The 14,997-nt window shown below is 42.8% G+C and overlaps 1 protein-coding gene across 3 annotated transcripts in view; it reads right to left on the bottom strand.

Moving 5' to 3' along the window:
• Positions 1-282: 282 nt before the first annotated feature.
• The window catches only part of FECH (ferrochelatase), a 30,373-nt gene continuing 15,658 nt past the window's right edge, over positions 283-14,997 (bottom strand). For all 3 annotated transcript variants that reach the window (XM_084778017.1, XM_084778016.1, XM_084778018.1), the window contains 7 exons: positions 14,089-14,223; positions 11,230-11,336; positions 7,420-7,518; positions 6,416-6,523; positions 5,833-5,997; positions 2,643-2,702; positions 283-2,197 (listed from right to left, as the gene is read on the bottom strand). In XM_084778017.1, coding sequence (XP_084634143.1) covers positions 2,063-2,197; positions 2,643-2,702; positions 5,833-5,997; positions 6,416-6,523; positions 7,420-7,518; positions 11,230-11,336; positions 14,089-14,223 — 809 coding nt within the window. In that variant the 3' untranslated portion in view covers positions 283-2,062. The remainder of the gene's footprint in view (positions 2,198-2,642; positions 2,703-5,832; positions 5,998-6,415; positions 6,524-7,419; positions 7,519-11,229; positions 11,337-14,088; positions 14,224-14,997) is intronic.

Raw genomic sequence — 14,997 nt, 5'->3', positions numbered from 1 at the left:
GGAACAGTCACGAATAGCCCACTCTAAACCTAATCCCCAAAAGGTGATGAACTGGACACAGAGATGTTCCAAAGTACTCAGACCTTCCATTTTTCTCTAGAATCCGCCTGCTAACAAAGATAAAGCCAATTTAGAAACAGAAAGTAGATGTTACTCAAATTTGAAAGCCATTATCAGTATAAGAAAACTCTTACCTAGAATAGAAAGCACACTTCTTCGCTGGATTACAAAGTAAACGCCCGTGTTCAGTCATTTGGATGCTTCAGGAGACAGCACAAATCAGACAGGCGAAGGCAGAGTGTTTATTAACAGTAAATCCAGAGCATAGACTATCTATGCACCCTCCTAATTACTTTTGCTTTATGAGCTAGTTTTCTATCAAAAAAATAAAAATCCCTCAAAGAAATGTTCTTTCTGAAGAACAAAGGTTTAGAGAAAGTGATTATTACAAATCCTTCAAGGATCTCAAAGACTTTCAAATCCATTTAAGTCCAAATACAGAAGATCACACTCTGGTCTGACATAATTTTTACAGTTTTAGAACCACTTTTCACTGCAAATTCAGGCAGGCATGAGTTAGGAGGGGAAAGGAGGGTGACTAAGCTGGAGCATGTTGAAAATTTCAGAATGTGTGTGTGTGTGTATGTGTGTGTGTGTGTGTGTGTGTGTGTGTGTGTGAAATATCCATAGGAAAAGACTGGAATAAAGTGATAATTATTACATTAGAGTGGTTATTTCTTTTCTCTGGGCCTATTTTATATGTATGTATGTATGTATGTATGTATGTATGTACGTATGTGTATATATGTATATATATATAATTTTTTTTGAGGAGGGGGCTGTATTAGACTCGCTTTGTAGACCAGGCTGGCCTCAAATTCACAGAGATCCACCTGCCTCTGCCTCCCAAGCGCTGGGTGTGCACCACCATGCCCAGCCCACTGTATCATTTTATAATAAAAAACGTATTAACAAAGAAAATTCAAGGTTATCAGACATAGTCGACTTTATAAAATAATTTCAAACAAGTGAGCAGAAAACAGAGGCCATCAACTAAGATCAGGACAATGCTGGTAGGCTCCTTGGCCCGAGGGAGGCAAGACCAAATCCATCAGCAGTGTTCCCTGGTGGCACTGTCCTTGGAGATGGGAAGCAGACAGCTCCCTTCCCTGAGGCACCATGGACTCAAACGAAGGTGTATACAGCAAGGACTGAATTTCCACACGTTTATTAGGCTGTGTGCCTGGGGACTCTCAGAGCACTCCTGAAATGCGCACTTGTTTCAGTTTCTGGGGAGGGAAATGAGACTGCCGCAGACACCACAATGGCCAATGAGCGGTGGCTGCTCGGACAACAGAAGCAAGGACAAGCGGTCACACCGATTGACTCACCCGCGTTCCTGTACCCGTGGACTCAGGGAAAGAGTAGTAACGTGATATTTTGATATTTGCATTTAGTCCTGGGAATCAAACTAGGAGCCTCGTGAATACAACTCAAGGCCACAATCGCTGGCTATGCCCTCTGCCAGATTCTTTTTACAAATTATAGCTCATAAATTCACTATATTCACCTAAGCTCCAGCTATACCCATCAGACTATAAACAGCTCACTCATAGCTGGCAGCACAGAGACTTGCCATAATATTTTGGGAGGTGGTTTTGGGCAAAGAGTGTACAATCTATGCGTGTCTCATACGATAAAAATTTACACCTCACTCCTGGGATGTCCCAGTAGACATTCCACACTCGTAAAATGACCCCAGCAGGGCTGTGAGTGCTCAGTGTATGTGTATATGAAAATAGAAATCTCAGTATGAAATTCAGAATCCATTCCCCAAGAAACACAATTTTACATGTCTGTGATGCTAGCTAGTGCTTGGGCAATGGGAGCAGGAGGCCCACTGGAGGCCAGGGATAGGGAAGCAAGAAATAAAATTAAATGCAGGCAAGAAAGAAACCACAGTCTGTGCCCAAAGGCTGTGCACAGGCCAATGTGGCTTCAGTCCCCATCGGAGGTGTCTGGAGGTTGTGCGTCTGCGACTCCCACGGGTCCTCAGGCAGGGTCACAGCTGTTGGCTGCTGAAGAAGGATTTAGTCTCCCTGCAGACAGGATTTACACAGAGCGGACAGCTCAGAGTCAACTGCGTGGAGCACAGCTTGTTTGACTGGATGTGTGAGTGCACCAAATCAGCCAAGGCCTGCAAGACAGAGGACAGAGCCATCTGAGGCGAGAAGTCTGCTGGCCCTGCGTGCGCGCCCCTGCGTGTGTGCCCTCCGCTTGTCCCGGGGAAAACTGCTCTAGTTGGGGTTTCTTCTAAGCCGAGCTGAACAGAACTGTAAAAACATTGCCTCTTCTGGAGCAGCATCTGCTTAGGCAAAGTTACAGTGGAGCCTTTAGGGAATGGGCCCTCTTACCCCACCCACCTCGCCTGTCCTCCGAGAAGCAGACCTAAGTTAGGCTGTGATAGGAGGCTGGGACTACCTAAAGGAAACAGGAGGAGCAGAGAAGGCATTCACTCTTAGTTTTGTAATTAATTGGAACTCCAACTGTACTAATATGTGAGAAAAGCAATATTGTGCAGAGTTTCTCAAAGGACCAAACGCTGCACTGTGTTCTACTAAACGGCTGCACCATTGCGGTACCTTGGAGAACAATGGATTTCCATTAAGAGACTCCGCTCTTCTGATGTTTTCAGCTCCGCACTGAATCAAAGGAGAAGGGAAGAAAACAGACATGGTTTATTTTCCTTTTCTTTCTAAGACACTGAGTGTTACAAAAGAATAAAGGCACAGAAATACACATACATACACACACACACACACACATATACACACACGCCTCAACCTGCTCTTGAATAGTCACAGACTGCTCATGAATGACAGCCATGCATGGGTGGCAGGCTGACCAGGATACCAGAAACTGCTCTTCTGTTTCTGTGTGACCCCACCCTGTCCTTTCCACAAGTGATGTGCTGCCAAGCCATGCTGGATGGAATTCTCAAGAGTGATTCAAGTCTGCACATTGTTCCTCTTCTCGTTTCTCTAATGCACACCTGGCCGAGGCTATCTAAGTAACTGCTGCAGTAACTAAGTAAAATTTCCTATTTTCTTTGATCCCAAGTTAGTGCCAAAATGAAGGAAATTAATTTATGGATCCTAAAATATATTAGTTCTAAATTGGAGCACCTGGCATTACTTACAATGTAGAATTAAGTTTTAAAATAAACTCTTATAGAGAAAAAAAGTCTAAGAAAAAATTCACCCCCCCAAAAGAAACCCACCCAGTTAATTATCCTTAGATAATGGAGAACGATACTTGGTTTACTCCATTGCCTGGACCCGCTACTTCCTGCCCATGCTGAGACAGGCTCAGTTGCTTTAACTCTTAGATTGGCATTTACAGGACAAGCCCACATGGGAAGCACGCTGGTATTCAGCAAACACCTAGACCTCAACATGGAGGAGGCTCTACTTTTTAAAATCACAAACTGTCCACGGCAGCAGAATGAGCAACGTTAATTATCAGCACAGGGTGGGGCGTGCTCCGAAGATGCAACAGCGGTGAGCCTGTCCACAGAACGTTAGTGGAAAAGTGAAAGTATTTATAGTCAAGCAGCATATGATTTAAAAAAAAAACCTCAAGTGACTATTTACTAAGGATTTGCTTTAAAATGGCTTGAAGCATTTAATTACATTTACTCATTTATATCCAAAAACATGTATTTAAGAAAATAAAATGGAGGGGATGCAGGCTATCCGGATGAGAACTGATAGGCTGTGGTCAGATGGTGGGGGAGGAGGACCCCTCCTGTCAGAGGTCTAGGGGAGAGAGATAGGGAGGAAGAGGGAGGGAGGGAGGGTGGTAACAGGAAGATAAGAGCGAGGGAATTACAATCGGGATGTAATATGAATAAATTATAAGAAAAAAAGAAAAGAAATTTTAAAAAAGAAAAGAAAATGTGGATTACAAAAAAGTATGGGTAAAATATTTTGTTACATGCAGAGGAACCTATTTTTATTAAAATATACACACTTAGGAAAAAGGAAGGTGTTTTTATGAAAACATTACCAGATGTCCCTCTGAGAGTCCTGACATAGCACCTTCTTGGTACCATCTGAAAACTTTATTATATTTATTAGTAAGAGGCAAAAGGTTCTTTCTATTCTGGAAATTCTTATTTAAATTTTTTCTTCTTCAGGACAAGGTTTCTCTGTGTAGCCTTGACTGTCCTAGACTCACTTTGTAGACCAGGTTTGCCTCGAACTTAGTTATCCACCTGCCTCTGCCTCCCTGAGTGCTAGGGTTACAGGTGTGCACCACTGCGCCTGGCATTACTTACAAATTTTTAAAGTTAGTTGTTTTGAGCATGTTATATTTTCATATAAAATAATGATAGCTACATGGTTTTTAAAATTTCCTTACAGGGGTTAATTCATCTTTACTAGTAATCCTCTTGGCTACTAATATCCTCCGCTGGTAATACAAATGAATGGAAACTATCATTCAACATTCAAAATTCAAACATCCTATACTAATTAAGTCTCATTATTACTGAAGCTTTTCTAGTAAGTTTGAAATTAGCCAAAGTCATGGTGGGGACATATTGATAAATAAAACTCATAGGCAACAGTGAAACTTCACCTTTGCCAATTACAGCTTGTTCATAAATTAGTGATAGAAAACATAGGCTCGCCCTCCTTCATCAGTGTTTGACTGATGACGGCACCGACACACAAATAATAGGAGTTGACAACTAACTGGTTCCAGCCCTGCCCCTATTCACCCTCCACTCTGCCCCTCACTACCACCTAGACCTGGTCAGGGTGCAGTGTCCTGTAGAGCCAGATTTCCATCAGATTTCCACATATGGGAAGGCCCTGAGTTTGCATGCGAGATTAGAGAGAGGAAAGGCCTTCCCTACACTTCCAATCTCCGCTGGTGACTGTTTCAGGCTAGCCCATAGACGCTACGGGCAGGTAAGCAACAGTTTTTCTCCACCCTGAGGGACAAGTCACATCCATCTTATGCCAACAGTGGTATTTGTTATTTCAATAGTCAGATTGATCACAACTTGTTAGCAAACAGCTAATTGAGTGAGTGCGTAGAAGAGGTCAACGAAGTTACCACACACACTGCTTCTGTGTTTATCCTATGCTCCTTCTGAAATGTCAACGACTCATGTGCCCCACAGCCAACCAGAGACTGTGTTGACAGCCCAGGGGCTGCTACTGCATTAAGTGGAGGGAGTGGATTACACCTGATAAACGCTTCCCCTCATTGGTGAGACATACAGTTCCTTCCCACTAAAGAGTTCACCTTCTCATCAACAGTAACTCACACCAAAGTATTAGTTTTAGCGATATGGGGCAACACGGTTTAAAATAGGAGTAAATGTCCTCTTCTACTGCTGATATAGAATTTAGGAATATTATTAAAAATGATGAGGACACAGTAAAAACAAACACACCAACAGTTCTCTCTCTCTTTCTCTCTCTCTCTCTCTCTCTCTCTCTCTCTCTCTCTCTCTCTCTCTCCCTCTCCCTCTCCCTCTCCCTCTCCCTCTCCCTCTCCCTCTCCCCTCCCTTCCCCTCCCTTCCCACTCCTCTCCTCGTTTGCTGTTTTGAGACAATGTCTCTCTATGTAGCCCTGGCTGGCCTTGAACTCATGGAGATCTTCTTGTCTCTGTCTCCCAGTGATAAGATCAAAGGAATGTGCCACCACACCCAGCCTCATAAACAGTAAAGTTTTTTCAATTGTAAGTTTGATACTTGTAGAAAAAATTCTTTTAAAACAAATCATGATGGGACTAAGAAGCCATACGAGTACACTTACCTTCTTGGCTAACACTTGAGAGTATTCAATATCCAGTTCATAAAGCGTCTCAATGTGATCACTGGTGAACGCTATTGGGACCAAAAGGATATTCTTCCTCCCCCGCTCACAAAGCCCTTTGATAGCCTCATCTGTTTGAGGACCCAACCAGGGAACTGGACCGACCTACGAGAAAGGAGGAGCAATGTGAAGAGGAAACGTTTGCTTACTATTGCCACGCCCACAATACACACTCGGCATACACATCTGCCGTCAGTGACAGCCACTCTTACACCTCCTTGAATGGGTTTCAGTATTTTCACCCTGAAGCTTGAACCCTTCCAGGAGCTGGCCCAACGGTACAAGTAAAGCGTTTCTTCCATTAAAGCTAGGAGTGGGATGTGAACTGATGGAGCCCCGCCTGCCACTCAATTTCCCCTTCTATCTCCTTGCTCTTTGCAGAATTCTTTCTGCCCATGGTGAGCAGTTGGCTTACAGAACAGCTTGCTGGCATCAAAGAACCCAAATATCCACTTATAAATAAGTTATAAAAACAGATTTTTCTCAAGAGATGATGGCCTGAAAATATATGGAAGGTACCTACTTTGGACTGCCAAACCAGTCGGTATGGGTTAGGGTAACCCAGCTCTTCCATGACTTTGTGGACAGTGGCACCTACTTCTTGGGGATAGGGGTCCCCTCTGTTGACAACCTGTAGTAGAGACAAAATACTATGCAGTCACCAACACTGTGAAGGGTGCCAAGCACCACTGGCTATACAGTGACAAGATGAACCATCCCTTGCTGTCCCTTGAACTAATGACAACTGGATCTGGGCAATGGTGGAAAAGTTCATTGGTTCCAGTCTTTCACTGGGCAAAGAACATGGTATTTAGTCAGTTCCAAGAACCCAAAGAAGATGTTGTTGATGGGAGATGGACAAAGTCTACCCATGGAGATGGCTCTCTTTCCCTCCAGGACAGACGAAGTGCAGAACAGCTGAGCTGACAAGAAAAGAGGCAACAGGAAGGAGTTCTGGGTGTTCCAGACCTTTCAAATATCATACATCACACTAGCATGATATTTCCATGTTTCCTGGAATGCCACCATCATGGCACAGGAGGTGACATTTTAATGAACAAGCTGGTGCAATATGAGGAACTAAGTACCAAAGGGTATGTTCTATTGGCTTCCTAGAATGCACAGCCTTCTGCTAAGTCTTGAAGACAAAATTAGGGCTTAGTGTGAATAAAGCTGGCTGCACAGTTCAGGTTCCGGAAACTACACATTGCACTCCTTCCATGCAATAGGCAAGAGCATGCTTCTTTCAGCTGCTACACTTGTTAGAAATCCTAACATCTGAATGAGTCTTCCAGTTATATTTTTAAAGAAGGCTATTAATAAGAGACCTATTTGTGCTATTCTGCAATGAATTAATTGCTGGGAGGTTTCAGAAAGTGAGTCTGGGAGCAAGCTGAGGCTGAAAGTTTAGAATTCATTCTTGCACTGAGCTGAGGGCAGAATGGAGGCAGATCCATCTTACACATTTAGAAAGGGAAGCAACCCAGTCCTCTACCATTAGGGCACCTAGGAAATGTTCTTACTTACAGACATGGGCAAGGAGTGGGCAGAAAACAGAATGACCACCTCGTTTCTCTTCTCCTGTGGAAAATGGTCCAGTTCTTTCAGAATATGGTCTGCAAAGCACTGTGGGAATCCCAAGAATGGGGAGAGAGCAGTGAGAAGAGAGAAAGGGGGTAAGAGGGTACCTGAGAAATGAGGACTAATCTTCAAAATCTGGAACTCTGTCTCTTTTAAAAAATGCAAACGGTACAGTCTTTTTGCTCCGGTTCAGCTTTGAAATGGCTCGCAATGGTTTCAGGAGCCTAGGGAATTTGATGGGAAACTTCTAAAGCTCGCTAATGGCTCTCTGCAAATGAACACGGAGGAGCGGCCTCCCCTCGGGAAGAGCAGGGCACACTTCCAGATGGAAAGGAAACACAGATGGGAAGGAGACGTTGTTTTAAGACCTTACATTTGCTCTGTTAGCAGGAAAACAGCTTACAGGGTCTTTCTAAATCTTCATTACTTTGGCTTTCGGACCTATCACATTAAAATAGATTAGCCAGAAATAGGAGAGAAATAACAAAATATGCTTCTATTTTTATGACATCTTTCCTATGAGTCCAGGATCTGCACCAAAGCAATCTTCCTCACAAGCTCCACAGTGACAAATGATGAGCTGTGCGGCCCCCACTAAACACACAGAGGGGAGGCCTGCTGTGGACACGAGGGCTGGCAAGCCAGATGTGTGAATGCGGACTAGAATCCAGGTCCTGCCGCCTTCGAACCTCTGTCCGCCAGACCAGCTCCCTCTCGCTTCTGCTTGGCACTTGCTGATACTCTCAGGAAGGTGCTGAAACATCAGATCTGAAGAGACTTCCTTTCATCTTATGCTTGAACCATTCCTCGCCATTTGGCTTATAAGGAAAATGGAGCAAAGCACAGAAATGGGTCAGTGGACAAAACTGGAATGTGACTGGAAATTCAACAGAAGTTGAATATCATGGTTAAAGTAAACTACTGTGGGATTTTATATTGTAGAGAACATGCAAATGATATGTCAAGTGAAACAAATGTTAACACATGAATATAGGTGAAGAATAGATGACAGTTCATTATATCATTTTTTAGGATTTTATGTACTTGGAGTGTATGGGTGTTTTGTCTGCATGTATGTCGGTGCACCACATGCATACCTGGTGTGCATAGGAGCCAGAAAAGGCCATTAGATCCCCTGGGACTGGAGTTACTAACGGTTGGGAGCTGCCATGTGGGTGTTGCTCTAAACCACTGAACTATCTCTCTAGCTCTTATTCTACTTTTAATTACGTATATCTGTGTGTGCAGTGGGGTGTTAATGTGCATGTGCGTGGAGGTGCCCACAGAGTCCAGAGGGGAGTGTCAGATCCCCTGGAGCTAGAGCTACAGCAATTGCGAACCATCCAAGGTGGTTGCTGGGAACTGAACTGTAGTGGTGGCATCCGTTCTTAACCAGTCAGCCAATCTCCAGTCACGCCATCCTTATTACTAGTAATCTCATCATAACTATTTTGCATGTCAGAAATAATTTCCAAATAAAAGTTAAAGAACTTAACAGATTTGTACAGACTTGTAGCTGATGTAGGGTTTTTTTTTAATTGTTCTTCCCTCTTTCTTCCCTTCCTCATCTCTATATTGTGTGGTAATATTTGATACAACCCAAAGCTTTATTTTTATAGTGTTTGTAATGTTTAGGAAGCAAGGCTGCTCAGAAAGGATTGCTTTTACAGAACATAAAGAAGCCAATGTAAAGTTTATGTAGGAGCCTGGAATTATACATTTGCTGCGAGTGCTTTCACAGCTAGGGAAACAGCACTACTAAAGAAATGGTAATAATATGACTATTTTGAGTAGCTAGCACTGATAACATGCAGAAACGTGGATTTAAGGCCGTATTTTTAGTTGAGTTTAGATTAGAGGTTTAGGGGTTTGCCCCCCCCCCTTTCTTTCCTCAGCTTGTAAAATTGCAAGTAAGAACACAATTCCTTAGGGCTTGCAAGAGTCACTAAGCCATCTTCAAAACTCAAGCGGCATGGGCAAATAGAAGTGCAACTTAAATCACCTAAGACCCATCTGCAGGATTTTCTGTGCGCAGCCCCCGCGCAAAATGAAAGCAGCCAGGCCTCTCAGAGCCTTCAATCTCACCGTCCAGGAGGGCAGATAAATGCCTCTAAAATTCCCTTTCATTTTATGAACAGAGACTTCCTCCGTTAAGAGACCTTTCCATCTTTCTGCTTCCCCCCTTTTCAAAGGGCTGAATTTTAATGCAAATCTAATTACTCCCTCGATCAGGGCAGGCAGATGCTGTGCAGATCCCTCGTTCCTGTGCCACATGTCAGCTCAGACCTGAACCACCCCCTCCCCACTCCACCCGCAGCCACAGCCTTCAATAGCAGCAGTCCCGGCCTTAGGCGCTCTAGCTACCCACGCCTGGACCCAGGAGAACGGTGAAGGCCGGACTTGAGCACAGCCCACAGCGACACCCATCCCTAGGGGACCACTTTTACTCCAACACTAGTGTTAACCCTTTCCCTGCCCACAGGACACAGCTCTGGGGAAAGGCAGCCCGATTTTAATGCCGTCTAGCACCATCTAGTGGTTATAAGTTTTAAGTGCTGCTAATCTTTTCATGTATTTGCCAGAGATCGCAGAAAAATCAAAGAATATAAAATAAACTGAACAATAGTGCAAACCACTTCATATTTCTAGACTTAAAACAATTCAAAAGCAGAAAATTATATAGACTCAAAAACCTATCTGAATGACTCAGGACCTTTTGGTTTGGTTTTTGAGACAGGGTTTCTCTGTGTAGCCTTGGCTGTACTGGACTCGCTTTGTAGACCAGGCTGGCCTCGAACTCACAGATATCTTCCTGTTTCTATCTCTCTGAGTGCTGGGATTATAGGCATGCGCCAGGTCTTTTACAGGCTCAGGGCTTTATTTCTTTTTTTTCTTTTCTTTTCTTTTTCTTTCTTTCTTTTTTTTTTAGACCAACTTCACTCTCATGGGAGTTTTTTTTGGTTTGGTTGTTTGTTTTTTAAGAACAAGATAACACCAACTCAAAGCTAATGGTTTTAGACGTATAATTTTAACAATTCTTCTATAATAAAGTACTCATTGACAGAATATTACAAAGGTCAGTATATGGAAGAAATGAGAATTTTCTTTTGCTCTATGAAACTTCCCCACTGAAATGTTGTTTACTTTCATGTTGTTGAACATGTATCTATATGATATCTTCACTTTTTAAAATCTTTGATGTTTTTTTAAAAATTAGAAAATAAAGGATTTTAGTAATTTGTTGGCCATTCAGTCTAGGTGTATAAGTTAGTGGGAGTACCATGTGTTGGTAGAATCTTTAATGTTCTTCTGGTCACTGAAAAAGACAAAACTCAAACTCTAGGGCTGGAGAGATGGCTCAGAGGTTAAGAGCACTGGCTGCTCTTCCAAAGGTCCTGAGTTCAATTCCCAGCACCCACATGGTGGCTCACAACCATCTATATTGAGATCTTCTGGTGTGGAGGTGTACACACAAGCAAAACATTATAAACATAACAAATAAATAAATCTTAAACAACAACAACAACAAAAAACACTTCAAACTCTAACTTTGGTACTAGAGTACAATGTGAAAAAAGAAAAGAGTCTGGCCATCTTAACCTTTTCATTTATTGCCACTTCTCATGATAAGTAAAAAGTGTAATGGTGTGGCCTTAATTCCCAGCATGCAATTTAAGCAAGAGAACCCAGGCTCACTGAGACGCATAGAGAGCAGAGCCGACTCACGCTGATGAGGCTGCCTGCAGGCATACACACCTGGATGAGGAGCGGATGCGTGGGCCACCTGTCAATTGTGCTCCACTTCATGGTGGGCTTCCGGCCCACCTCGTTATAGTATCTGTAAATGGCATTTAAGCTGCTGCCTAGAATACAAGGGAGCCATTTAGTAGACACACTTGACTGTGGTGAAAATATAACACAGACTAGTAAAGGCAATAATTGTGAGTTCAAAGTAGGCAGCTGCGTCTATACGGAAACCCAGTCTAATTACAACCTTTTCAATACTCTAAAATGCATATAGATTTAACTACCCTGCAATGAAGATCACTAAAGAGCAATCAATTTCAACAGACTTTCAAAGATTATTGAGGCCATTTCTACTGAGAAGTGTGAGGGCTGCGAGTGTATGAAATACATGCTATTGTGAACTTGCAAGGACCACATCTTAAAATTGCGAGCATGTGAAGAAAAGCGTTCCCATTATGACCAGCATCAGCCCCATTACAGGCAGTGTAGGGGGTGAGAGAGGAAGACAGAAGTGGGCTGTTATCCCAGCAAGCTAATGCTGCATTGTTTCATGCTGGTATAGCTGTTTCCTGATATTTTTTCCTTTATAGCTGTTTTATTTTGCAAAGTTTTCATGTTAGAATGTGCATAATTCTGTATCTAGAGTATTTTGGCCATTTCCACTCAATATTACAAGTTAAATAAGCAGATATCGAGAGATCTAAAAGCCCTGTATTTAGCCAATTTGTACAAAATGTTATCATTCTCTGAAGTAAACACACACTGTGCTCTGATAGGTAACCAAACAAAAGTTGTGTCCCTAAGGGAAAGGTGACTATGATGACAACTCAGAGTCCAGAAGTGAGCCGGCAGGTCAAAGCAGCTTTTCTAGCACTGGGGTCAAATCTCAAAGCTTATGACACTGATCCTGACAGGAGTCTCCCACTCAGATCACTGCCAGCTTCCTGAGTTTCTTGCCATAGAAATCATAGTTAAGTTGCCAATTTAAAGAGCTTACTCGGGACAGAGCCATGGTTTAATGCCAACTGTTTGCATTAAAAACACACACACAAAAAAAACAAACAAACAAAAACCAATGGATTCAACTTCAATGAGTAGTATACAGTGAAGTAAGAATCCAAATTTGGGGATCAAATATTATCTCCAATAGAAATCAAAGTACCCAACCATATTCACACAGAAGATCTCAATGCATATGTGGGCATCATTTTCTGATGTATAAATGGCTCCTGGGAGCCACGTCAGCTCCCTCGTGTCACTGGACAACAGTCAATATACTACCAGAAGTAATTAAGAAGGGGAAATGTGAGGGAGAAAGAGGCGATGGGAAACACACAAAACACATGGTGCCTGCTTAAAAGAAGAAGTAGCAAAAGGAGACCACTGGCCTCAAAGGAGGACTGTGTTTCCTGAAACACTCACAGCTCAGAAGTACAGCTGCTTTGTCCTCGCACCTGAGAAGGACCAGGGGAAAGGCGTGTGGGCCCTGAGAGCTGACCACACAGTAAGAACCATCTGTGAGGTAAAGTATGTATCTGTTGCCACACAAACAACAGTTTTAACTTACATACTTTTGAGAGCAAACATCTATATGTTGAGGGACATTTTGCAAAGCAAGTTAAAAATATACCTTGAAAATTCTACAATCTGACTCCCTCTCCAGTACTGTAGTACCAGATATTTTTAAACTGTAGATTTCCAAAGTAAATCACAATTCAAAATTCTGGGTGTATATGAAAGACTGGGCATTTTAACAGGTGCGCGCTCTCTCTCTCTCTCTTTCTTTCTCTCTCTCTCTCTCTCTCTCTCTCTCTCTCTCTCTCTCTCTCTCTCTCTGTTTACACACACACACACACATACACACACCTATATAATTCAGTATTTAAGGCACACACTTGGAATGTTTCCTCCATAGTCTTCTGTTTCTCCTTAGAGATATAATAACATTAATATTCAAAGACAAACTGGGAATACAAATGTGCTGGCCTAAATCCTTGGAGAATGGGAATGTATTTATGAGTAATAACAGAAGCTTTACCTACAATTAAGGATAGTTGGGAGTGGTGGGGCATGCCTTTGACCTCAGCACTCAAGGCAGAGCAGGCAGAACTCTGTGAGTTCAAGGCCAGAGTGGTCAACATAGTGAGACTCTGCCTCAAAAAAGCAAAACAAACAATATACAGTTTTCCAGGTTTCTTTGTTAATCTTCAGTAAATGTACAAAAAAAAAAAAAAAAAAAAAAAAAAAGCAAGAAGTAATACATCCCAAGACCAAGAACACAGTTAATTTGAGCCCACACATTAGTTTTGGTTTTTTGTTTTCGTCTGTTGTTTGTGGATTGGTTTGTTTGGTTTTGAGGTAGGCTCTTTAACACATTGCCATGGCTGGCCTAGAACTCACTATACTGACTAGGCTGGCCTCAAAATCAAAGAGATCAGTCTGCCTTTGCCTGGGATTAGAGGTGTGAACCACTAGGCCTGGCAAGGACGGATTTTAAGTAACCAGTAACTATCCCATAAGTGAAGGAATGATAGGCACAAAAATAAAAATAGCAGAACTTTCCATATCACATGGACACTTCTGTTTTCAAAATGGAAACAGCCATCCTCTTTACTCCCTTAATAAGAATTTCAGGGGAAACAGAAAAATAAGATTAGGACACAAACCTAGAAAGTAATGTTAACCAAGTATTGAGGCAATGACCATGGGCAGCCACCACCCTCCATGCTCAGCTGACCCGCTAGTAACTTCAGAAGTGCATTAGGTTCAAAGTGACTGCCCTCAACTCTTAGGTGTAGAGAAGATTGGCCAGATTTGCCACTCAAATTGCCTCTGCCAGTGCGACAGCCACCTTCGAGATGTCCTTACCTGTGGTGGAGCAACTGTACTGTGGATACTGTGTAAACGCAATGGCCCTTTCTAGTCCATCGCTCTCCATCTCTTCAATTGCTTCTTCTGTCAAAGGCTGGACATACCGGAATCCAATGTAGTATTTGTGAGGGGCTATTAGGAAGCGCAAGAGGAGAGGAGACAGCATCAATCTTTATATAGATTCCTCAGAGTCACCAAACATGGTGAATGGCTAACCTAATCCTCTACAATGCTGATAGGGTGAGCACTGTCCACCTTGTCCATCTTGTCCATAAGTTAGCAGGCACAGGGACACTCGGTTCTCTAAGGTCAACAGTCCTACCCACCTACCTTCTGTTAACATGATCATCTTTAAAATGCGAGCTTTTATTAAATCTCTGTTCCCATTAGGCATAAAGAGACTGAAGAAAAGGGATGGGGAAAAACCCAAAACCTAGCACCTAGCTGGGCATGGTGGCCCAGCCTTTAATCCCAGCCCTCAGGAGGCAGAGCTCTGTGAGTTTGAGGCCAGCCTGGTCTACATAGCAAGTTCTAGGACATCCAGGGCTACATAGTGAGACTCCATCTCAATTTTTAAAATTTAGTATTCATTTTTGATCTGCACTGCCTTCATTGAGCAAGGTGGCATATGCCTGTAACCTCCAACACCAGGAAGCAAGAACAGAAGGCCAAGGTAAGGCCAGCTAGGGCTACATAGCAAGTTCGAGGCCATCCTGAGTTACAATTCTAGATCATGACTCAAAACAAAACAAGCGCTGGGGCAGGGGTTGGGGGGTGCACGGTAGAACTTGACTCTGATGACACTACACAAGATCTTCAGGCAGGAAAGTTGAGTCTGAAGCCAGCCTGATCTGCAGCACATTCAAGGCCAGAACAGAATATAGAATAAGACCCTAACTCAGAAAA

This window comes from Acomys minous (assembly GCF_964271855.1).
Source record: "Acomys minous genome assembly, chromosome: 4".
In the NCBI taxonomy this organism is placed as follows: domain Eukaryota; kingdom Metazoa; phylum Chordata; class Mammalia; order Rodentia; family Muridae; genus Acomys; species Acomys minous.
The sequence above is the reverse complement of the archived record's forward strand: the minus strand, read 5'-3'. Positions and strand labels throughout refer to the sequence as shown.